The 24,914-nt window shown below is 45.3% G+C and overlaps 3 protein-coding genes and 1 pseudogene across 3 annotated transcripts in view; 2 read left to right on the forward strand and 2 right to left on the reverse strand.

Annotated features, from left to right (window-relative positions):
* Positions 1-24,914, forward strand: part of LOC120424935 (uncharacterized) — a 211,274-nt gene that overhangs the window by 102,378 nt on the left and 83,982 nt on the right. The gene's annotated exons all lie outside the window — the stretch shown is intronic.
* On the reverse strand, positions 6,395-7,393 carry LOC120428955 (uncharacterized). Its single transcript, XM_039594093.2, has 2 exons — positions 6,903-7,393; positions 6,395-6,843 (listed from the first exon to the last, which is right to left on the reverse strand). Exons 1-2 carry the CDS (start codon positions 7,003-7,005, stop codon positions 6,506-6,508), a joined length of 441 nt encoding a protein of 146 aa, XP_039450027.1. The 5' UTR covers positions 7,006-7,393; the 3' UTR covers positions 6,395-6,505.
* On the reverse strand, positions 18,212-19,815 carry LOC120428954 (GTP-binding nuclear protein Ran-like; annotated as a pseudogene).
* On the forward strand, positions 20,236-22,091 carry LOC120428953 (LSM12 homolog A-like). The gene is made up of 6 exons (XM_039594092.2): positions 20,236-20,498; positions 20,936-21,170; positions 21,366-21,499; positions 21,565-21,684; positions 21,751-21,870; positions 21,936-22,091. Exons 1-6 carry the CDS (start codon positions 20,322-20,324, stop codon positions 22,014-22,016), a joined length of 867 nt encoding a protein of 288 aa, XP_039450026.1. The 5' UTR covers positions 20,236-20,321; the 3' UTR covers positions 22,017-22,091.

Raw genomic sequence — 24,914 nt, forward strand, 5'->3', positions numbered from 1 at the left:
TCCCAGAAAATCAAGTTTCAGCCATGCAGCCGGCTTCGGATTCCGCTCCTGATCCGGTGATTTGGAATTTCACCGATAAATTCGTTACTCTTTCATCCGACTGTGCTGTTGCGATTTTTTTTCGGTAACAGTCCCAAGGGCCGCCATCAAGTGCTACGGTCCCAGCGCAGACACGGAATATTTCCCGACGCACCGTATAAGTGGCCATTTAGATAATAATCTAGTGATAATAATCTAGTGTTTTGTATGTGTTTTAAAAATGTATTGCATTTGTTTAATAAATTTCATTTGTAAACGAAACTGTGTAAGTTTTTCAAAACATAAAGAAAATACAACTAAATTTAAAACGCACATGAATATCACTGGAAAACCATTTGAATCGTACTACAAAATCATTGCAATTTCATGAGCCAAGCATTGCAAATTCATGTGAGCTTACAGTCAAACTAACGTGTTTTTCACTTGGATTAACAAGGTCGTGCGATGAAATTCATCAAGTGCATTCCACACGAAACTTACATGCCAAGTCGTATGGGGCAGATTCATGTGGAAAACATGTGATGTTACTATGTGCCTTTCTTTCAGTGAATGAGCTTGCGGGCCAAATTCATAAAATAGGCACAAAAAAACAGAAATCATTTTAATTAGAAAAACTAAAAAATATTCAGTTGAAGATTTATGAAACTTCTTTTATTTTTAACATTTTCGTTAATTAAAATAATAGAAAACACAAAATGACAGTTTTCGATCACTATTGTTGATTTTATTGTTTTGGGAATTTGAAAATAAAAATGTGGTTGAATGTACTTGTGTTTTCGCAATTCGCAATTCGCAATTTTCAGTGTAAGAACGGGCCTTGACCGATCTTATGCACCAGTTTCCCGACGAACACGCACTGCCCTTACACATACATCTCACCCTTGCTCTGAGTCAGTACGAGCAACACGCTAGAACACGCTTTGAGTGTTCGTGCCAGGCATGCACACCTTCTTTTCCGGTTACGCATTTTAACTCGGCCGGGGGTGGTACATTACGTAGGGTTTGATGTAAGTATAAGCGCCTAACTATTTATAGTGTGCCTATCAACGTTCATTAAAGCAAAAACTGTTATATTTTTAGTTTGAATTCAAAAACTAATTGTTATTTACTGTATTGTTTTCTCCTGAAATCTTCCCTATTGTTGAGTCGTGTTTATCTGTTGCTATTTCTTTTGTCGCGGTGTTTTGTTACAATTTGTGGTCCTAAGCATGTTTTAAAAGTTTACCAAAAATACAATAGTAATATTTGTGTTAATCCTTTAACCATTCCATACATTGAGTAAGGGCTCAAACCTCACTTGTTTGAAAAAAGGGTGAAGATTGATAACAATAGACAGTAACAGAGAATTTATTTTATAAAAATCAAGAATCAATAGTAAGAGAATGATGAGCGTATTTTAAAGAATAAAAATTAGAAGCTAGATGTATTACATTTAAAATAAGACAATAGTTAATAAATAGAGGTACAAAACAAGCTTAGATTATAGTAATGATAATTTATAGGACAGATAAAGAATTATTAAAATAAATAAATTCGCAATAAAATCTAAAAAGATTAGGCAAATGATAATTAGACTTGATATTACTAGTACATTAAGGAAGATTATATTTTTAAGGAAAAAAACAAAGTTTGTTACAGCAGTATCAATTGGTAAAAAAGAATGGAAAAGCTTTGAGAGATAAGAGAATCAAAAGTTAGTAAAATCAAAATCAAATGATGGATATTAAACAGAAGAATCAGTGAAGAATTGAGAATCAGTAGAGCAAAATAAAAATAGGAGATAGGTGGTAGCTGAGAATGAAGAGAAGAGAAATCCCGTTGTGCGATGTTTCAGGTACATTCACAGCAGTTGACTCAACATACTGCGAATCAAAACAATACCGTCTACAATCACAAATTACTTCCCTTTCCCACATTGTCGCGCCCCTTTCTTTTAGCCGTCTCGACTCTGACCCGCGGTGGTCAAAGGTTTACCACAGACAAACAGACGTGACTCTCCATACAAATTATTTTTGAAATCCATCGTCCTTCATCAAACCACCAAATCACGGCGACGCCAGCGCTGCCTGGTGAGCTTATGCCGAAGCGCAGCCCAAACACACCAATACAAACCCATTACTGTCATGTGTCATGTCAGTGTATGCGTGAGACAATCAAGCCTCAACGATTGTAAACATTAACAGCTGTTTCGAAATAATTTTGTTGTTGCTGATCATCAGTAACAAAATCAAAATAAATAAATAAATCAAGACCGACGGCCGAAAATGACCGTGGGTCGGTTCCACGGTCGGTTCCGTTTCCAATGGCAGAACCTCATGAGGCAAATTATGCGGCAGCACCTGCAGCGATGCACGACAAACACAATGACAGAGACCACACTACTGCTCCTCCCCGTTGCTTGCATGTTCCGTCTAAGATTCCTCCTCCACCGAAAACATGAACCATTACACCTGACATCACCATCAACAAGATATCCCGGTCACGAAAACACCAGTAGTAACGGAATTGATCCCCACGATGGGCATTTGGAAACATCTGCGGGGAACGTTTCCACGGCGCAATTAAGTTGCCAACCAACAAAACCAAAAGGGCCGAATGAGACGAAACAAGTCGCGAAGAGTGGCGCTCACGATCGACGCAACATCGTCAAAATGCCAAAAGGACGACCAGCAGCAGCAATCTGAGCAGCAGGATAAGCAGGTTGCTCCGAAAGAGATGACTCCACCACAGGATCCGGCTTTCTCCGCAGTAGCGGGCGCCTCAGCAGCAGCCTCGACTTCGGCAGGCAGTGGAGCAGGCCTATCTGGTTAATAGTAGGGTAAAAGGTATGCCCTCGCTAGTCAGCCGCTCATCTGACTCTGGCCGAAACTTCCCCAAATTTGACCCGCAAAGTCTGGGTAGTGGATCACCGTTGGAATTTCTGAATTTCATAATATTTTTTTTGTTTTCATTTGCTGCCTCACACGTGCTCACGCTAAACTTAAAAACAAAAACACACGCATCACACACACTGAGAGAAGACGGGCGAGCTGTCACGACAGCAGCGCCATCAGTGCCGGGTGAGTGGATGCCGAAACAAAATTGAATTTGAAATAACCGTTTTTGGAGGACGATGGTTCGGCACTCGAGTGTCCCGTCTGTTTGTCTGTGGGTTTACGATCCGTTTCCACAGGCCACCAGCTAGGTCATCATGAAAACCAAGCCAACGTGGAGGTAAGAAAATAGGACACTCGCAAGGAACCAGAGCTATACTGTTCTGATCAAGATAATTCGGATGATCTAACAGAACTACGGATGTAGTTAGTTGCGCTCCTTCCAGGATGTTCCTTACGTGGACGTCAACCGAAGAGCACGCAACAAGGTCAATGCCATTGCATGCTCTTAGGTATCAATCCTTGGCCTGCAATGTACTTGTGTTTTCATTAAAATTTTAAAGTTCAAAAAATGGTGACATGTAATCTGAACAATTTATGTAACGACGAAAATATCTTTGAATTATGTGTAACTAAAGAAAAATCGTTGAGAGCCAGAATTTCAACATTTCAATAAGCAAAATCTATATATATTAGCCTGTCCCATTTTGAGGTCATGTCGAGGAATTTCAGGTGCTCACTTCTTAAATGATAGATTATGATGTTAGGAACAATGTTTTCTTAGACAAGAAAAAATAATAAAATACTTTCTCGCACCCCCTAGTCAATTTACTGAAAAAAGTCACTTTTTTGAACAAATTTTCTAAAATCGCTTGGAATCAATACAAAAACTGTTTCGATCAGGTGTGTATTATCTTCAAACGATAGGTTTTTGTCCATAGATTAAGATGCACTATCAATATTGGACCAAAACTTAAGTTTTTGGACTCTCCCAGGCGGATTTATGTCGGAAAAATCGCATTTTTTCGAAACTTTTTTCAGAAATGCTCATTTAATTTAGGGTAGCCTATTTTTCCCAGTAAAACCAATACATGCAGCTTGTAGGAAATTTCATGGCGAACATTTTTCCCTCTGAGAAAATGCAATTTCGACACTCCAAAGCCGAGATATTTGAGTTTTAGTGAGAAAAAAAGTGCCAATTTTCAAAATTTCTCAGAATTCAGAAGCAAGGCCTACTAATTCCACGATGTTGCAAGCATGTGTCGCAAAGGTCAGGGTATGCTTTCTTATAGTAATTTTGGCCGCTGAATCCGAATCTGAAATCAAATTTCGTGTAAACAGTGATGTTTTGGAGCTACACCCCTTTGCAATGTTATTTGCGTGTTTAAATCGCTGCAATTTAAATAGCTTGCAAGTTCAGTCATACTTTTTCCTCGGTTTTCGTACCACTTTGATTGTTATTTTACTCACAGAACTCTTTATAAACATTTTTTGTTTACGTTCTGATTATGTTTTAACAATGTGTTTAGCAATCCGGAAATCGCATATTTTTATTTGGCGGGGGCTTAAGTTAATATTGATTTATAAAAAAATATCAAAAAAAATGTTAGGAAAAGTGGCTGCATTTGGATAAATTTGTTTGGAAAATTTGCATTAAAATAAGTTCTGGAAGACATTTCCGAACTTTTTTCACAAAAAATATGTGTTACATATGTGGTTGGGTCTCGTGGCGCAGGGGTAGCGGCTTCGGCTGCCGATCCCGATGATGCTATGAGACGCGGGTTCGATTCCCGCCTTATCCACTGAGCTTCTATCGGATGGTGAAGTAAAACGTCGGTCCCGGTTTCTCCTGTCTCGTCAGAGGCGCTGGAGCAGAAATCCCACGTTAGAGGAAGGCCATGCCCCGGGGGGCGTAGTGCCAATAGTTTCGTTTTTTGTGTTACATCCATCAAAAAATGCTTCAGAATTTTTAGTTTTCTCTATTCATTAATCAATCCTTAATTCTAGTAAGGGATCATTCATAAACCACATGGATACTTTGGAAGGGGGGAGGGGGGGGGGGGCGGTTCAGCGATTGTCCACGCTCCATATCAATAAGATTTGTTTCGTATGGAAATTGGGGAGGGGGGGGTCTGAGATTAAAAAAAATGTGTCCACGTGGTTTATGGATATAGTCCCTTAGCCCCCGCCAATATGCGATTTTTTCGAATTGCTTAAGATAATCAAAACGTAAAAAACATTAAAAAGCTCTGTGAGTAAAATAACAATCAAAGTGGTACGAAAACCGAGGAAAAAGTATGACTGAACTTGCAAGCTATTTAAATTGCAGCGATTTGAACACGCAAATAACATTGCAAAGGGGTGTAGCTCCAAAACATCACTGTTTGCACGAAATTTGATTTCAGATTCGGATTCAGCGGCTAAAATTACTATAAAAAAGCATACCCTGACCTTTGAGACATATGCTTGCTACATCGTGTAATTAGTAGGCCTTGCTTCTGAATTCTAAGAAATTTTGAAAATTGGCACTTTTTTCCTCACTAAAACTCAAATATCTCGGCTCTGGAATGTCAAAATTGCATTTTCTCAGAGAGAAAAATGTTCGCCATGAAATTTCCTACAAGCTGCATGTATTGGTTTTACTGGGAAAAATAGGCTACCCTAAATTAAATGAACATTTCTGAAAAAAGTTTCGAAAAAATGCGATTTTTTCGACACAAATCCTCCTGGGAGAGTCCAAAAACTTAAATTTTCGTCCAATATTGATAGGGCATCTTAATCTATGGACAAAAACCTATCGTTTGAAGATAATACACACCTGATCGAAACAGTTTTTGTATTGATTCCAAGCGATTTTAGAAAATTTGTTCAAAAAAGTGACTTTTTTCAGTAAATCGACTAGGGGGTGCGAGAAAGTATTTTATTATTTTTTCTTGTCTAAGAAAACATTGTTCCTAACATCATAATCTATCATTTAAGAAGTGAGCACCTGAAATTCCTCGACATGACCTCAAAATGGGACAGGCTAATATATATATATAAAAAATTTCGACGGTTTTGTTCGAACGCGCATCAGTTGATAACGGAAAGTCGGATCGGAGCGCTCTTTGCAGCGTTGGGTTCGTATAAGCCCAAGGAAGGTTCTTACGCTAAAAAGTGACAACTTTGGCCACTCCGGAACCGATTCCGGAAGATCTGCAGATTGTATGGGAAAAGTTGCGTAAAATTAAATTTTGATCACACACAAAGAAAAAATACTCTGAATTTAAAAAGATCGTTCGATGGATTAAAAGTTCGCGTTGGTGAATATTCGTAGAATGTTCAAACTTTTTAATTTAAAAGTTGGAAAGTTTTTGATACTACCATGCATTTATGGAACAAAGTCGTTGTATCGGTAAAAGTGTTTTACTTTTAATTAGAAAAGAAACCTTTTATAGCAAGAATAAACATCATTTAATACTACAGTGATAATTTCAGCTTGATTCTAGGCTTGATTTTATATTTATTTTTAAAAGTTTTTAAAAGTTATTGTATTTAACGCTTCTGGCCAAAACCGAGTCCAATCTGTATCGATTCTTAGGCTACGCCACCGGTCACTTCCGAAGACCCCAAGCTGGACGGTTCCGGATGGACGTTTCGACGCGCGACAGCAAAGTAGAGAACATGATGGTCACGTTGCCGGCCTTCATCAGGACAGGTTTGGAGAAGTTGGCTGTAGATTCGGCAAGGGTGATCGACGTTTCCCGGTTTGAAAGTGAAGTGCCTGAACAGGGAGTTTCCGATTCTGGAAGCGCGTCCGGAACATTGGGTTGATGAGGCCCTCGGAACTTCATCCTCTCTCGAGAATGACACAGATTTTTTCGGCACGCTGTCAGGTTCATTCGGCTGGAGCTGCGCCGTCGCGAGATGAGCATTTGTGGGCGGTTATTTGCTAAAAGAGATGGAAGTAAGTGAAGTTGGCAAGCCACTGCACACATTCTCATTACTCACCGGTGTAGTAAACCGCCGGCACCGAGTGCAACATCCGCTCTGGCCACCTCCGATTATCCCGCTTCTCATCGTCCTCCTCTTTGTGACTCCTTCTCCTCACCATGAAAATCACCTGTCTCGTACTTGTCCAAAAACCGGATGTTTACGATGTTTATCTTCTTCAACGCAATCTCGTTGTTCACGCAACTCTTCGGCAGCGCCATCTCCTCTATGATCTCGTTCCAGTTATCGCGGGAATTGACCTTCAACCACCAATCCCGGGCCACCACCACCGAATACAACCGGTGCGAATCCACATTCCTACCTCCCATCCTACAAAAACAAACAAAATCAATCACAAACCACCCAAGCTTCCTTCTTACCCATTCCGGTCGTGCAACAGCTGCAGTTCCTGAAGGAAGTTCGCCTTGTCCTTTTTGAGCACTTGACCTCGTCCCGCACCCGCACCGCCCTCTTTCGAAGGCGTTCTGCTGCTGCTGTTTGGCTCACGAAGGTTTTTTTTTTTTTTTTTTCATAAAATTATTTTTATTAGGTCCTTTTCGGTACTGGGACCTGGTTAGGACCGAGTCGGCTTTTGTAATTACATTTGACTTAATAATTACAGAGGATCTTGTGTGTAAATGTAAGTGGGAGGGGAGCCGATTACCCGCGGCCTACTCGGGGTTAGTAGGGAAGGGATTGATGTTAAAGACAAGGCGTGGGATGGGAAGGGGGATTGTGTAGGGGTCTTGGTTGGCTCTTCTGGCCTTTGCGTTTTGTCCTCAGCCGCAACTCGGTGTCCAGCTGCTGGGGCGTTCTTGCTTTGCTTCCGGTGCAATCCAGAAACGACGGCTTTGTGTGAAGGCGAGTTATACTAACTGAAGGAAAACTAACTGAAGGAAAACTAACTGGAAGAAAACTAAATGGATATTTTGGAATCTACGAGGAACTGATAGATCGGATAGAGAACATCAAGGTCTAGTTGAGATAACGCGTCTCGCATCGGGATTTCTGGTGGTCTTCCTCGGGCCCTGAGGGTATCTTTCAACTTAATTCTGTGAGCCTGGTGATCTGGACACGCCCATACGAGATGGTCGATGTCCTGATAACCCTGCCCACAGTCGCATAAGTTTGTATCACTCATGTTGATACGGTAAAGATGAGCCTTGGACGAGTAATGGTTCGACATAAGGCGGGACATCGTTCTGATGAATCCACGCGTCAAGTCCATTCCCTTGAACCAGGCTTTTCTTTGCACCTTAGGTCGTATGGAATACATCCAACGTCCCTTGGCGTCGTTGTCCCATTGTTTTTGCCAATCCAGGAGCGCACGCTGCCTCGGCAAACCGTAGCATTCTTGTAGGCTAATTGGCCTTTCAAAAATGTCTCCACTCTCAGCACCCTTCTTGGCGAGCAAGTCCGCTTTCTCATTACCCGGAATCGAGCAATGAGCGCGGACCCACACCACCGTGATGCTGAAGGACTGAGCCGCCAGGTTGTTTAAAGTCTTGCGTATTTCCGTGAGGAAAAACGCAGACTCCCTGGTCGGCTTCAGAGACCGGATAGCCTCAACAGAGCTAAAGCTATCGGTGAAGATGAAGTAGTGGTCAGGTGGCATGGTCTCGATGATTCGCAGTGCGCAGTAAACCGCGGCTAACTCTGCGACGTAAACCGAACTCGGGTCCTTCAGCTTAAAGAACAGCTGATAAGATTCATGATAAACACCGAAGCCCGTACAGCCGTCGAGCTTGGAGCCATCGGTGAAGAATCTGTTGTTTGGAGGAACATGGTTGTACTTTGATGCGAAGATCGACGGTACAACTCCCCGCAGAAGATGGTTTGGGATACCGCGAGTATCGGCTTTCATGGACGTGTCGAAGCCAATCAGGGTGCTGCTGGTTAACGGAGGCGTGCGCTGTACCGTTGTGCTCGGGCTCCACTCCCACGATGACATAAAGTCATAGTATAGAAGCATGCGCCGAGACTCAACGTGAAGGTTCAGCAACGTTTCAAAGTTGTCAATTACCAGTTTATTCCTGTAATCACACCGGATCAGGAACCGGTAAGACAGTTCGTAGTAACGAGTTCGCAGAGGCAATACTCCCGCCAAGACCTCGAGGGTCATGTTGTGAGTTGAGTGCATGCATCCCAAGACAATGCGAAGACTTCGGTACTGTATCCGCTGGAGAACCAACAAGCGTGATTTCGCAGCTGACTGGAAGCAGAAACTGCCATATTCCAGCACCGAGAGTATCGTTGTCTTGTACAGTCGAAGCAGGTCAGAAGGATGAGCACCCCACCGGTTGCCAGAGACACTGCGCAGAAAATTAGTTCTTTGCAGGCACTTTTGCTTCAGGTAGTTAATGTGCTTCCCCCATGTTCCCTTTTGATCGAAGATGGTACCCATGTAAATGAAGTGGTCCGACTGCTCGATAGTCTTTCCCGAGAGAGAAAGATTGAGCTGCGGCGGTTCATGCTTCCCCGTAAAAACGACCAGTTCCGTCTTCGCCGGAGAGAATTCAATACCCTTTTCAACTGCCCAATGGGCCAAGTTGTTCAGGGTATCTTGCAAGGGTTCTAGCAGATCGACTTCCTTCTTGGCAGCGATTGAAACCACTGCGTCATCTGCGTACTGTATAAGGGTGCAGTCTCCGGTCAAGCAATCATCGATGTCGCTGACGTAGAAGTTATACATGGATGGGCTAAGGCGTGAGCCTTGTGCCAAACCCATGTAACTTATCCGGGTGATTGCCAGATCACCTTGCACAAAGTGCATGTGTTTTTCTGACAACAGGTTGATGAGGAAGTTGCACATCGTCGGATTGAGACCGCTCCGCCGCAGCTTTACTCCCAACACATCGATGGAGACTGAATCGAATGCACCCTTGATGTCTAGAAAGACAGAAGCCATTTGCTGTTTCTTACCACGGGCTATGTCGATCCCTGTGGCCAGCAAGGCTAGACAGTCGCTTGTTCCCTTGCCTCTCCGGAAGCCATACTGCGTGTCAGACAGCCAGTGCTCTCGTTCCATCCATGGTTCGAGGCGGTCGAGGATCATCTTCTCCAGCAACTTGCGTAGACACGACAGCAAGCTGATTGGACGATACGAGTTGTGGTCGGACGCCGGCTTACCGGGCTTTTGAATGGCAACCACCCGGACCTGTCGCCATTCGTGTGGAATTACGTTCTGCTCCACCAACGTGTTGAACAGTTTCAACAGACGCTGCTTGGCGACGTCCGGAAGATTCTTCAGCAAGCTGAACTTGATCTTGTCCGGACCAGGAGCAGTGTTGTTGCCCGTCAATAGTGCTATGGAGAGCTCTACCATCGAGAAGGGAGGATTAGAATCGCTCCCATCAACAACGTCGAATGATGGTTGTGTCGGCACCGAGTCCGGGCACACCTTCTTGGCGAAATCCAATATCCACTTGTCCGATTTTTCCACACTCTCGTTCGGAACGGAACCTCTACGCATGGCCCTCGCAACGCGCCACAGAGTGCTCATGGACGTATCTGCTGGTAGTCCTTCAACGAACTCCCGCCAGTACATTCGCTTCTTCCGCTTCAGAGTATTACTGTACCTGCGATCGAGAGCTCTATACCTTTGGAAGTTCGCTGGGGATCCACACTTGCAGAAGTCCACATAAGCTACAGACCTGGCCGCCGAGAGATCCGTACACTCCTTGTCCCACCAGGGAAGTGGAGGGCGCGTTCGGATGTATGGTCCCGGGACGGGTTTCGTCTGAGCTTGTAACGCACTGTCATAGATCGTATTAGCCAGAAACGCATATTCTTCAAGCGGTGCCAACCCAGCTCGCAACTCAACTCCAATGGAGACTGCCTCCGCGTACTGTTTCCAGTCGATATTTCGCGTCAGATCGTAAGGCATCTCCACCGTTGTCGATTGCTGTGGGCCATGGCTAACCAGAATAGCGATCGGCAAATGATCACTGCCACGAGGATCTTGAAGCACGTTCCAGTCACAGAGAACTGCCAAACTGTTGGAACAGAGCGACAAGTCGATGGCACTCGCCTTCGTACCGGACGTAGTTGGCGTTGGTGGTGTTGCAATCCGCGTAACTTGCTTGTCCCTGTTTAGGAGGGTCATCTGGAAGTCGTCGCACAGTTCATGAATCAGATATGCTTGAGGGTCTGTCTTGTGACTTCCCCACTCGGTGCTGTGAAGATTAAAGTCACCCAGAACCAGTCGCGGTGCCTGCAACAGCTCAAGCATACCCCACAACTTTTGTCGAGTTAACGACACCTGTGGGGGAACATAGACGGACACAATGCAAATGTCCAGTCCTCTGATCCTGGCCTGTACTGCAACTGCTTCGATTCCTCCTAGATTCGGGAGCGTGACCTTTCTAAAAGTGTGGCATTTCCTGACCCCAATCAGTACGCCTCCACCTCTATTTGGTCCTGCCCTGCTCTCTGTGATGATGTTGTACCCCCGGAAAGCTGGCGTCTCATCTCCGATAAGAAACGTTTCGCTCAGCGCAAACACATCACAGTCCCGTTCGAATGCGAATTGTTGAAAATCGTTTAACTTGGGGGTTAAACTTCTACAATTCCATTGTAGGAAGGAGATGCCATTTTTCGTTTTTGGTGTATTACCCATCAAAGGAAATGAACGACAAGAGGGGCATCGTGGTAGCAAGCTGTTTCCCGATGTGTCTAGCGAGAGGCTCAAACCGCTTTATGATTAAACGAGTCGGTTCACTCACAAAAGAGCACAGCCATTCCACGATTGTGGAAAAAGGAAGGACTCCTTTGAAGGCATCGGTGATCGGATTCGGTTGAGGAACCGGTTTTAGGGGGATCTTTGGCAGCTTGGGAACGGGCTTCAGCGGCTTGAGAGGAATCGGTGCCGGCTTCGGTGTCGGCTTCGGAGCGGGCTTCGGAGCGGGCTTACCCGACGGACCGAAAGGAAAATCCTCCTCGAAGTTCAACGAGTCACTTTCCTTACCCTTGCCGCCAGCGGCTTTTGTGGACTTGGAAACCTTGTTGCGCTTCGGATTTGGTCCGGAAGAGTCACTTTCCTCGTCTCTCCGGAAGAGGACTTCCTCCTCGTTTTCCTCGTCCCCCGAATCATCTGCCAAGGGGGCGAAACGATTGGATTGGTTCGCCTGACTAAGGATTTCCGCGAAGGACTTCTTGGAGCGTTCCTTCAAGGATCGCTTCATCTTGTCCTCGCGCTCCTTGTACTTTGGGCACTGCCGAGTTTTGTGCGGTTCCCCGCCACAAAGCAGGCATTTTTCAGCCTGCTTTTGGCATTCCACGTCCTTGTGGGGGCCGGCGCACTTTGAGCACTTGCTCTTGTTGCTGCAGTAGGTCTTGGTGTGTCCCAACTGCTGGCAGTTTTCGCAGCTCATCACACGCGGAACGTACAATCGAACTGGAAGCCGAAGCTTGTACAGCTCAATGTAGTCCGGCAGAGCTGACCCTGCAAAAGTCACCCGAAACGAGGCAGAAGGAATGAACTTCTTCTGGCCACCCTCGGTGGTGACGTTGCCCAGTTGCCGGCACTCGAGTACCTCCACAGCTGGAAGTTTAGGGTTCTTGAAGCGTCCCACCGCCCTTGAGAGGTCGACAAGCGACAGACTGTCATCGGTCACCACGCCGTCGATTTCGACTTTGTGGGCCGGAATCCAAACACGGTACTCGACACAGAACCGAATGTCTTTCACGATCTGGTTAGCTTCCTCGGCGGAGTTCACGATCACGCTGAGCTTGCTCTTGTTCAGCTTAGTACATTGTACCAGCCCAGGATAATGGTTATGCAGATCTTTTGTGATCCGAACGAAGTTAAGGGGTTTTTGTTTGGGCCGGAAGAAGACCACCCACTCCGTCTGCGAGCCCCCCACGTACTGGCGAGCGCGAGCTTGAACTGGTCTTTCCTTGTCACCTGGTGGATTTGGATTTGGAGGTGGAATAGGATTCGGATTTGGCGGAATCGGAGGGGTTGGAGCCGGTGGAATTGGATTCGTATTTGGCGGGATCGGAGGGGTTGGGTTCGTTGGAATAGGAGTTGGATTTGTTGGGACCAGAGGACTTGGATTCAGTGGAAGAGCTGGATCCGGTTTTTGTGTTGGAGGGGAAGTGGGATCAGGTTTTGGGTATGGTTTCGGAGACAGTCGAGACTTGCGTTTCTTCGCCTTGCGCCCACCAGTGCCCTTCACAACGACCTTGGTGTCCTTTCCGTAGAGTTCCAACGCGGTTTGGTTAGAAGGCACTCCTGGGAGAGGATCAACTTCACCCTCGTTGTCCGTGTCCCAGTCTTCGGACTCGGACATTTTTTCCACCTGGTCCTCATCCGGATCCATGGTTGGAATGAAAAACGAAAGAAAAACTAATACAAAAGCTAATCAAGATTTACGCGAAAAAGAAAAAAAAACCCAAGGAAGAAGAGGAAAAAAATATGACTAACAAAAAAAACTATGAGAAAAAAAAAAAAAAAAACTAAAAGCAAACAAAAAACTCGCCTTTCACACTCACCGCCGAACTGGCCGCACTGGCTGCCGCCCGCAGCGGGATGCGCGGGAAGCTCGTTTTCGCGCGCTTGTTGTTGTTGTTGTGCTGCCTGCTGCCAGCCACGTAAACAACGGGGATGTCTCCGACCTGGCCTGGCCGAAAACTGGTCCGCCGACCGCAGTCGACTCTCCGGGGCCGATTCCACCGACCAACGACCGTCTCTCGTCTCAGCTGCCGCCGCAGCCGCTGCTGCTCACTCCTCCTGCTGCTGCTGCTCGGATTCGGGAACTCGTTCCTTCTCCGCCTCTGCACCGCCGCCGTGTCCACGACGACCAGATTGTGGCTCCTCTGACCACCGGAACGGGCTTGTCCGCTCGCACACGCCTCGGAATCGCCGTGAAAAACGCGCCAAACACAACTCGATAGAGCACGAAAAAACACGACTACGCGCTGAGACTTCTGCCGGAGCAATGGCTCACGAAGGTTTCCGCGTCGGCTTTGCTTTGCGTCCTAGACACACCAGCACCACCGGACCCACCAAAGTGTTTGTTTACATTTGCGACTTAGGCGTACACGGTTACACGAGAACGTCAAAATGAAAGAAATTTTACAGTCGAATTAAAAGGAAAAACTTTTAAATCAGTTAGTAAGGAGATTTTCAAAAACTTTACCAGTAATAGTTTTCATTTTTTAAACAAGAAAAAAACTTTCCCTCAAGCTAAATCAAAAATAAGTTACTTTTGTCATTACGGTAATATTTTTTTGTGTGCACAGGAGGCTAAAAACGTCAAGAAGTGAAAAAATGACAAGACGAAGTTTGTCGGGGTTAGCTTGTGTTAGTATATGTTTTAAACATCCGTCAAATTGATTTGCAATCATTAATTTCAAAAATTGTAAGTTACTAAAAAAAAACATTTTATCAAAAAAAAAAAAATTTATTGCCTTTCTGTTCATCGAAAATTTAACAAAATTCAATTTATTTTTGAATGAATCCAAAAACGCTCAAAATGATTCTAAGCGCAGAGGAATGCATTTCAATTGAATGCAGCTTATTCCACTTTAAAATCATTGATATTTTAAAATATTTTGAAAAAATTGTTTTTGCCCTGATTTTTTAAAGAATTTTTCATAGTGGAGTTGGGTTCACAGACAACTTTTGCGAGAATGAGAAAGCAGATTCTGATGCAACCAAACCAACTTCTTTTGGACTCAGAGGTGTGAATGTTTTCGACTAGAAAGCCTTATTAATAACTTAAATGCATACACTCCCTGTTCAACTTTCGTTGGGTTTGGTCGTCTTTCGAGCTAGCTTAGCGCGTTTTTGACGGTGTTTTGTTAACTTTCGCCGACGGCCATGGCGGCGGCCGCGACGGTGGAGAGTGAGTGGACGGAGCACAGAGCTGAGAATGGAAGGACGTTCTACTGGAACGCGGCCTTGAGGAAAAGTGTGTGGGAGAAACCGGACGGGTTTCAACCCAAGACGCAGGCGGCGACGGGCATGGAGGTGGAAGACTCCGAAGGAGGAGGAGAGGACGGGGGCGAATTTCGTCCCGTGGTCAAGGTTCGCCGCAGGAAGGCTAAGGAGGAGATCAACGTCGGCGATGGCGGCAACGACGGCGATGTGGAGAAACTGCTCAGCAACAACAAGTTCAGCCCGCTAGCGGAGGAGAGCAACAACAACAACAATGCGAACCCAGCAGCAGAAAAAACCATCCCCGTGGTACCAGCAACCGGCAAGTCGGCCGGGGAGAAGAAGCAGCCGCCGCTGGTGGTGAAAGAAATGAGCTTCGCCCGCCTTGCGAAGGTGATGTCGTCGTGTGATGTCCAGCCGGAACACAAACTGACGCGGTACGGCACAAAAATTACGTGCTTCTCGAGCGACGACTTCGACACGGTGCAAGCCCACCTGACGAAGAACAAGGTGCAGTTCTACACGCACGGAAAGCGCAGTGCGAGACCGCACCGGGTAGTAATGCGAGGTCTCCCGAACGTGGAACCGGATTACATCAAGGAGCTGCTCAAGACGGAACATCAGCTGGACGTCTTGGCAGTACACGCCATCAGGCGGAAGCAGCAGCTTCCCGCCATCGATGAGACGCCTTTCATCGTGCTCTTCCCCAAGGGGCACACCAGTCTGAAGGAGTTGAGTAGCAAGGTAAAGAAAGTGGGACCAGTCGTCGTCCGGTGGGTGGCCTACCGGAACAAAGAACCGCACGTGACCCAGTGCAAGAACTGCTTGCAGTTCGGTCACGGAACCAGTAACTGCCATCTCAAGCCCAGGTGCAGCAGCTGTGGGGGTCCCCACAACACAGAAAAGTGCAAAGCAGAAGAAACGCAAGCCAAGAAATGTGTCAACTGTTCTGGATCCCACGAGGGTCTGGACCGCAGCTGTCCCAAACGTGCGCAGTTCATCCAGTCGAGGCAGCAGGCGTCCAAGCCGAAGCCGCCAGCATGGAAGAAGGACAAACAAACTCCTGCAGGAGCCGTGTTTACCGCGGCGGATTTTCCTCCGCTACCTGGAGCGGTACCGGAAGATAAACATCCTCGTCCCGCAGGAAGAAGTCAAGGAAATACTGGCGCCGACGCCGGTGCAACCCCGAAGGAGCAACAAGGTGAACGGATGCTGTACAGCGAGTCGGAGCTGTGGGCCATTTACCGAGAATACAGAGTTCGCTTGAGGCAGTGCAAGACACCCGAGGAACAGATTGACGTGATCGCACACTTGCTGACACATGGCACGAGAAAATGATCATCTGATTCAGTTACGTTTTTTTTTTTATTATTTATTATTTGTTGTATTTTTGATCCTCGGTCCTAACCTGGTCGTAGCACCTAAAAGGACCTAATAAAAATAAGTTGTGAAAAAAAAAAAAAAAAATAGTGGAGTTGGGTTGGTCGACAAAAGCTTTGTCAAATATTTGCAACAGCCTTATTTTCCCAATTTAACATTTTGTCTGCCAAAATCTGATGGTAATCAATCAGATTCGTTATCCAACTGCCATGAGTTCGAATCCCTAGGGAAGGTTTCTAAGTGCAAAGTAAGTTTGAGGGTCAGTTCATAAAAGGGTCAAATTAATATGGAAAACAAATATTTTTGCAATTATTGCAGATTTCTACCCAAGTCAAATATGAACGTATTATAAACATTTCCAAATATATTTGAAGAAAGTTAGGCCGATATTTAATAGTTTCACTCACATTGAAACGTGTGAAATTGTTTAATAAAATAATATTTGTGTCGTGAAATGTGGATCAAAATGTAAATAAATCATTAGTTTTTTTTTACAAAAAAATTGAAAAAAGTTGGCAATAAAAAGATTAAAATAAACCTTCAAGTATAAAATCACTTTACAAGTGGTCAACGGGCCATTTTACATGAACGTTCAAAATGGGTCCGCGGGCCACAAAAAATCACCTCGCGGGCCACGTTTGGCCCGCGGGCCATACTTTGGTCACCCCTGGTTTATTTACAGTGAGTCATACATGTTTTCGTACGTACGATTGTGTTTGCCGGCGATCCTGTTACTTCAGTTCAGATTCTACCGTGTGTTTGTCTTCTTTCTTCTCTCTTCTTCTTCCGGTTTAGGTGTGTGTGCTATGTGCGTTTTATGTATTCATATTTGACGTGTCGGAACAATCTCGACGCGCAGCGCCGCGCTACTTAATTGGTAAGGTTGGTAGCGGGCGAAAAGGTGTGGGCCATGGTCTTACCACTAGTGCATGCTTTACTCACGATTTGCGTTCGCTGTCGACGATCACGTGGTCGTCTCGATACCTGTTCTGCTGCTGCGGGTCGGTTTCGAAGAAACTCGGTGGTTTGGTCGGTTGGTGTTCTTGCTGCGGACGTCTACGACGTCATCACTTGCTGCGGCTGCTGTTGCTGCTCTCCGGTTAGCACCGGACGAGACTCGGGCACGTGGTTGGTCGCACCTGCGAGGGAACCTCGACGACCTACTTTTGAAGATCTGCTGCTGCTGCTCGGCAGGAACGCCGGTTAGGTTGTCCTCAGCTGCTCCTCAGCATGTCCGCCTTCGAGGCCGGACTTCTCTCCCAAAGGTTAACCCGAGGGGCGTGACAAAGGCCATAATGTATTTAATATGGGCATTTAATACATTAAGGAATTAAATTCCTCTTGTCAACTCACATTTGACAGCGCGTAACCTGCTTTGACAAAAACATTGATTTTCTTTGCGTCTCTTTCGTTCGGGCATCTGTCATGTTTGTTTTGACTCGATATCTTAGAAAGAAAATAAATGTTATTCCGGAGAATAGAACCTCACAGTTTCCAAAAGGGAAAAGTGGCCATGACGAAGTGACCGAACCAGCATAATCTTCAATGGATCCGGAAGGTAAACAACGAACGGGAAATTTGGTCTGTTTCGCTTTGGCTAAATTAATTGAAATCTTTGCGAGGGAAATTAGCTGCCCCTGAGGCCGGATTTCATAACATTCTTTGTAATAAGGAAATAAAAAGATTTTGTCAAAGATTTTGTCGAGGATTTTGTGATGTTTTTTAAAGAAGGTTAAACTAATTATTGTTCTTCATAGGTGACACGATTTCTAGCAAAAGCGGTTGGGATCGATGCAGATGCAGATTCCTTCAGCAACCGATTTCACCGAAGTTCTCCAGTTCGAACACCAAAGATAGAGCGTGCTTGATTGTTCTACGTGCAGCGCTGATTATGATGTCGCACGTAAACGAGTTCACCTTCCGCAAGTGAAACCTGCCCCTGCCCCAGGTGTGCCGCATGGTCGGTCTGTTCGGTAGCAACTTCCTCTATCGGTTCGACACGAAAAACTATTCATTGGAAAGGTATTTGACCTGGCCATCCCGGCACATAAACATAACATCAGTTAATGAACAACTGCTTGTGTGTAAAATTTCATGCTTAATTTGACAATACTCATTTTTATTTTTCATCAATTAACGAGATCGACGACATCATCGCTATCATCCGCTTGTGCTGGGAGGTGTGACAGAGCAGCGCGTCGAGTTCAACGAATGAAAAATGATTAGGGCACAACCGGTTAACTGATTAATCTAATGTAATCAAATAAATTATTGAATTTTTGCTCTCAAAATTTCCCTGGGAAGTTACGGAAACTTTCAATTCATTGTCACATCTTGGTTAACTTTCGAAACTCAACTGCTGGCAACTAGTGACCATCGACAAATACTTCTAGAGACGGAAATCGCTTCTGGCAGACGGCCTCTGATCGGCGAAGTAGCCAGATTATATCAAAAGGAAAATTTATTTCTAAATCTACAAATTGAAAAAGCAGACTTCCGCTTTCCAGATCTTGCAAATAGATATCATTTCACTTTGTCATCTGTTGCTGATCCACTGGTGGTCATCACGGAACCGAAGGACGTCGCAGATGGGGATGGTGGCAAGTGGCAACGGTAGAGACGAAATCGGCGGAAACTACCCTCAGCTGGAAGTTTGGCCACGTTATCAGCTGCTTGGGGAGTGCCGGCAAGAAACCAAACATGATTAACAGAAATATTTATTATCAAAATCTGCGGGCAGGGAGAATACAAAATTAAAAACATAATTTTCACCAGTTCACCAATCTTTATTACTTCAACGTCGTATTCCTCAAATAAACCTAATTGAGGCCAGCTGATGTCATGTTGGCATTTGGTAACCTCGTACGCCGCGTCGTTGCAGGTCCAGGTCGTCACTAGATAGCACTCTTTAAGCCGATCGCGGGACAGGTTGACCCGTTTGCAATCGATCACCAGCCTGATGTGTCTCGATCGCCTCGATACGCTGCTTACCAGCCAGCTACAGCGACTCACGAACTCAACTGTCCCTCTTCAATGGGTCTTCCGGAAAGGCCAGCTTCTTTTTTTTGGTTCACCAGCACCGCTTAGATGCTTCTCCAGCTAGTTGGTTGGTTGTATGTGGATGTATATTGAGAGGGGAAAGGGGAGTGGAACGGTCCCCTCTGGCAGTGTCGTGGCCTGAGCCTCCTGCAGATTCTTCTCGAGCTGCTGCTGCCAGTTCTTGTCCATCTTGACCTCTGGGAGCAGGAGGACGGTCATCGCGACAAGCTCCAGGTTTGGGTCGCCGACCAGCTTGCGGGCCAGCCACAGGAAGGGCTTCTCGAAGTTGTAGTTGGACTTGGCGGAGATGTCATAGTTCAGGTTCTTCTTCCGGTGGAACACGATCCCTTTGGCTTTCACTTTTCGGTCCTTAATGTCGACTTTGTTCCCACATAGCACCATCGGGATGTTTCGGCATACTCGCACCAGATCCCGGTGTAGTATCCGTCGCGCACAACGCCGAACTTCTCCTGGCCGGCCATGTCCCAGACGTTGAACCGTATCACGTCCCGGTACAAGCAAGCCACGACGTACTTTTCTCAAACTCGCCGGTCATGTGGCGCTCGACGAAGGTCGTCTTGCCGGTGCCGCCGTCTCCGACCAGCACGTCGGCATGTCACCCTCGGGCATCCTGGATGTGTGTGTGTGTGGTTCGGTGATTACGGGACAAACATTTTCAATCTATTTCTGAGATTAGTCTGGGCGACGGCGCTGCTTCGAAGGTCGTCGACGTCACACTCCCCGGGACTTGCTTCTTCGCTTATACCAGGAAGCACACGTCCATTCGGCTGAGAAGCAAAAAGGGAACAAAAATGTTCCTAGCAAAAACAAAAACAACACACGCGCGCAACGTCAAACACTCGGGCAAACCAATGTGGTTTAAAAAGAGATAACGTTGTTTTGATCGTAAACAATCGCTAATTTTGCGTTAATTAATTAATAATTACAGTTAATTAATTAAATTATTTAATTTTTTACTATTGTCGCGCCCCTCGGGTTAACCTTCTTCACTCACGTGGTTTCCTAACCTTCCAGGTTAGGTTGATGGCGGTTGGCGATCGCGATGGCGGATGCTGATCGCGATGGCGGTTAGTTCAAGGACGCTGCGGTGACGGTTGCTGCTGTCCTGTTACGGCATGGCCGTACAGTTCCGCTGCCGAGCGCGGTTTGGCGAGCGCTGGACTTCGGCGGCGTGGGCGTTGCGGCCGGATCGAAACGGTAGCTGGTCCCCGGTAGTTCGGGCCGTCTGTGACGAGCGTGGCGGTGGATGCAGAGCTGGTCACGGGATAGAAGTTAGGCTTCGCACTGGGCAGGTGACCACGAGGTGGCTAACGACAGCACTTACCAGGATTTCTGGAACGCACATGCACGGCAGAATTTCACACATTTTGATCAACAAAAATGAGGGTAGATTCAACAAAAAAATAACTTTGATACTTGTTTGATACAACAAAACATCCCCATTTGAAACAACAAAATGCGAGAGTTGATTCAGTGCAATAATTTTGTTGATTATATTCAACAAAATATTTTGTTGAATCAAACCTCGTACAGGCTGATTCTACAAAACATTTTTCTGCGTGGCAGTAATAATGTCAAAATAGGTAAATTTTATGCAAATTTGCCTGCAGGCATGTCTGCATGTGCCCAGTAGTCGTGATTGTGACGTCATTGCAAAATTCACTCTACCTTGCTCACTTTCAAATCTTGTCGCTTTTTTGTGATGGTGGTGCGTTCGGTACTTTGACAGCTCCTCCAGCAAACGTCGTCGTCGTCGTCGCTCGTTCGTTGTGTCAGAAGAGATTCGCGAAAAAAAAGTTTGCTGCCGTCGTCGAGTTCCGAGGTTCCGCGAGTAGTTAAAATGGCTGGTTTGGTTCAGGACTGTTTCTCGATCGGGAGCACCGTGGCCTGCACGACCTGCTACAACCAGAACATCGAGGGCGAGGTGCTGGCGTTTGACCAGCAGACCAAAATGCTCATCCTGAGTATCCTTTTGCAACAACAACCAAAAAAATAAAAATCGGGTTGACCCCGCGGCGGGATCGTGGAATCTCCTCTTCTTTGACATCACAACAATGGACTGGATTGTTGATATATTGTTTTTTTTTCAGGGGTTGAAGTTAACTTTTTTTTCAGCAATATTTTGCGTAATTCTCCTTAACCAAGATCTTCCGCGCTAGAATGTTCATCCGCCAGTAACACTTCAAAATTGAACGACGTTTACATTGTGAACCTGGCGCTCTGCAGCGATGTTCAGGTCGTCCAGGAAGTGAACTCCATACCCGATCCGCCACAGTCGTTGAACTTGCAGCGCGTAAGTGATTTGGTCATTTTAAGTTCCGGAACACTCCCGGTTAACGTCCGCGCCTTAAATTTCAGCTCAGCACACGGGTCCGGAACCAGGTTGAGCAAAAGAAGCGACAAGTGTCCGCACTAGCCGCCGGAGTTAGCCAGGAGGGGCAGAATCTGTTTCTGGCCATCGCTAGAACGATTAACCAGGTACGGGTTTGAGTCACGATCGTGTTGAAGGGTTCGATTTAGCCCCTCTATTTTTGTCTTTTGCAGGTGTCGTGGAATGGACCGAACATTGTCGTGTTCCAAGACGTGACCATTTCACCCCCCTACAAAGTTGATAACGTGAACGGATCTCCCGACTCTAGGCAGCTCACCTACGTGAAGAAGATTGTATGTTTTTTTTTCTCCACATATTTCTTGCTTTATAAGAGAAACATTCTTTAATTTTTTAACAGGTTGAAAAACACGTAAATGATCAAGCAACAGCAAACTCGAATGTGCCACAACAGGCGGCGGCGACAGTGAATGCCAAATAGTGACCGGGAATCGGTGGCGCGCGCAAGGACAGGGGTAATAGGAACGTTTAACTAGAAAAAGGCCGATCGCAAAAAGTAAAACAACAACATATAATACTGGAACAACAACACTTCAAATTCAACCAATAGAAAAAGAACAACAACAACAACAACAACAGAGATGTAAGTAGTCTTATTATTGTGGTCCCAGTTGAATCTCTCCCATTTCACCGTGTCTCTCTTCACAACTCATTACGCAGTGGTCTAACTAGTTGCATCATCCGGGTGGCTCGGAGTTATTTGCTGCTAGGCGAATCAGTCTCGTCAAGTTTCCATCAGTATCAGTAATGCAAGAAATAATAAAAAGGGGAAAAACTCAACAATTGAAAACAATTTGAGCATGTCTTCAAACCATTATTTTCTACGAAAGCCTCGAGTATCTCATTCAGTTCAACTGCAGTCCATGGAGAATATTCGCTTGGATGATCTACGCATAGTTGCCTCAAATGTTTGAAAACATGAGAAGTGACGTTTTAGTCTGTTTGGAAAATACAAATCTTTGTGTTGACCACTTGCTTCGCCTCCCGGGTCTTCTAAGAGTGAAGGTATGCCACTGGGAAAGGGCACCGAATACCTATTTAACAGTCCGAACAATTTAAGTCAGAATCACAAAACAGGACAATTATACGTAGAACGGAAGTCCGAACAGACACCTACTATTTCATGCGTTGCACCTCTCCTACATTAAAATCAGTTTCCGGCAAAATGTTCTTTGAAGTATCCTTTAACTAAAGCAAAAAGTTGCATAATTAGTCAAAAGCAGCAACTAAAAGCATGGATTTGATTCATCGACCGTATCTACAGCATGTCGAAGATATATGAGCGGTGTTCTCTACGGAATCGGTATGTTTTTTGATTTACATTTTTGTATTTTTTAATCCGGCTGAAACTTTTTTAGTGCCTTCTGTATGCCGAAAGGAGCCATTTTGCATCATTAGTTCGTTCATATAATTGTCCATTGGTTCACCCATACAAGTCTCCATACAATTTTGGCAGCTGTCCTTACAAAAATGGTACGTAAATATTCGAATATCTTTTGAATGAATTTTCTGATCAATTTGGTGTCTTCGGCAAAGTTGTAGGTGTTGAGGACTATTGAGAAAAAATAGGTACACGGAAAAAAATGCAGATTATTTAATCAACTTTTTTTTTTCACAAAAACTCAATTTCCCAGTATGTTTTAGGGGACAAACACCCGCAACTTTTGAGCCAAAGAGAAACATGGTGAGTGACCATTTCTAAAAACTTGCTATAAAATTTTCTAAGAGACATTGAAGATTGGACCTCTGGTTGCTGAGATACAGCGGCTTAAACAAAAAGAAACACGAAAATTGAAGTTTTCTAAGTCTCACCAAAACAGCCCACCATTTTCTATTGTCGATATCTCAGCAACTAATGGTCCGATTTCCAATGTTAAAACATGAAACATTCGTAAAGTTTTCCGATCCTTTCGAAAAAAATATTTTGAAAATGTTTAAATCAAGACTAACATTTTAAAAGGGGCCAATCATTGAATATTACGTCCAGTGTGAAGTACTTTTCGATTGGAAATTCAATTTGACATATAAAAATAACGTCAAATTTGTTTTTGCATGAAATTTTTATTTTTTCCAAAAATCACTATTTTTCAAAAAATCATAACTCGGCGGCAGATTTATTGACCATGTTTCTCTATAGCACGGACGACGGACGGACATGACACCACGAACAAATTTGGCCCAGTTTTGTGAGGCAAAATTCAAAACCAAAAAGCGCCGCTTGTGTTCACGTTCAAATAGCGCCGCTTGTGTTCACGTTGGCGAACTATATTTGTTTTGAAATTATTACACGTTCAGTCAAAGCTTTGGCATACTGCGGCAATTGAAAAATTTCTGTTTTTTTATCCGCTACCAATACTTTTGCATTGCGCGCTGTTCTTTTTGCGGCGAACGGTAGTTATACACATTTTATTGATGTCAACAATACTTTTTGAAGCGAATCCAAAGGCGTCATCCATAAAGTCTCACTTGGCTTCGACAGCTTCGAGAGAGTAGACGTTTGTGACGTGCGCGCTAACGGCATCGTTGTGCCTCGAGTTGTTTGACGGATGGAGGTGGAAGAGACCTCCGAGACGGATGATTTCCAACTCATCCCCGGAAATCGGAAGCGGAAGAAGTCCCCTGAGATCACCGGAGCTGTCGTCGGAGAAGGAGAAGTGGAGCAGAATGTGCTCAACAACAACAAGTTCAGCCCGTTAGCGGAAAACAACAACAATGCCAGCCCAGCGGGAGGAGGCGACGCCCCGGCGGTTCCACCGCCCGGTAAACAAAAGCAACCACCGTTGGTGGTAAAGAACTCCACGGCCTTTTACAGGCTTGTGAAGATAACGTCGCTGTGTCTATACGATTTCGAGCCAATTTTCAAGATTACTCGGTTTGGCACCAAGGTAACCAGCTTCTCTGTCGAAGACTTCGACAAGTTGCAAGTGCACTTCAAGAAACATAAAGTGGAATTCTACACCTACCAACGACGAAGCGAACGATCGCAGCGGGTCGTTCTACGTGGTCTCCCGGATGTGGATCCGGAACAAGTAAAGAAGCTGCTGAAAAGGGATCTCAAACTGGACGTTTTGGAGGTGCATGCCATCAAGCGGAAGGAGCAAACCACCGCGGACGAAATTCCGTACATCATCGTCTTCCCCAAGGGATACACTACGCTGAAGAAGCTTTCTCCAATGAAAATCATAGCAAGCACGATCATCCGGTGGGAGGCCTACCGGAACAAACAACCCAGAGTGACCCAGTGTAAGAATTGCCTGCTTCTGGGGCACGGAACCAAGAACTGTCACCTCAAGGACAGATGCAACAGCTGTGGGGGACC

Source organism: Culex pipiens, chromosome 1 (assembly GCF_016801865.2).
Source record: "Culex pipiens pallens isolate TS chromosome 1, TS_CPP_V2, whole genome shotgun sequence".
Lineage (NCBI taxonomy): Eukaryota > Metazoa > Arthropoda > Insecta > Diptera > Culicidae > Culex > Culex pipiens.

Bases quoted from the DNA above. Each gene is read 5' to 3' on its own strand.
- LOC120428955 (XM_039594093.2), bottom strand. From the start codon at position 7,005: ATGGTGAGGAGAAGGAGTCACAAAGAGGAGGACGATGAGAAGCGGGAT. The intron at 6,844-6,902 runs GTGAGTAATGAG...CATCTCTTTTAG, and splicing joins GCCGGCGGTTTACTACACCG to CAAATAACCGCCCACAAATG.
- LOC120428953 (XM_039594092.2), top strand. From the start codon at position 20,322: ATGGCCGTACAGTTCCGCTGCCGAGCGCGGTTTGGCGAGCGCTGGACT. The intron at 21,171-21,365 runs GTATCCTTTTGC...CTTCCGCGCTAG, and splicing joins GACCAAAATGCTCATCCTGA to AATGTTCATCCGCCAGTAAC. The intron at 21,500-21,564 runs GTAAGTGATTTG...CTTAAATTTCAG, and splicing joins AGTCGTTGAACTTGCAGCGC to CTCAGCACACGGGTCCGGAA.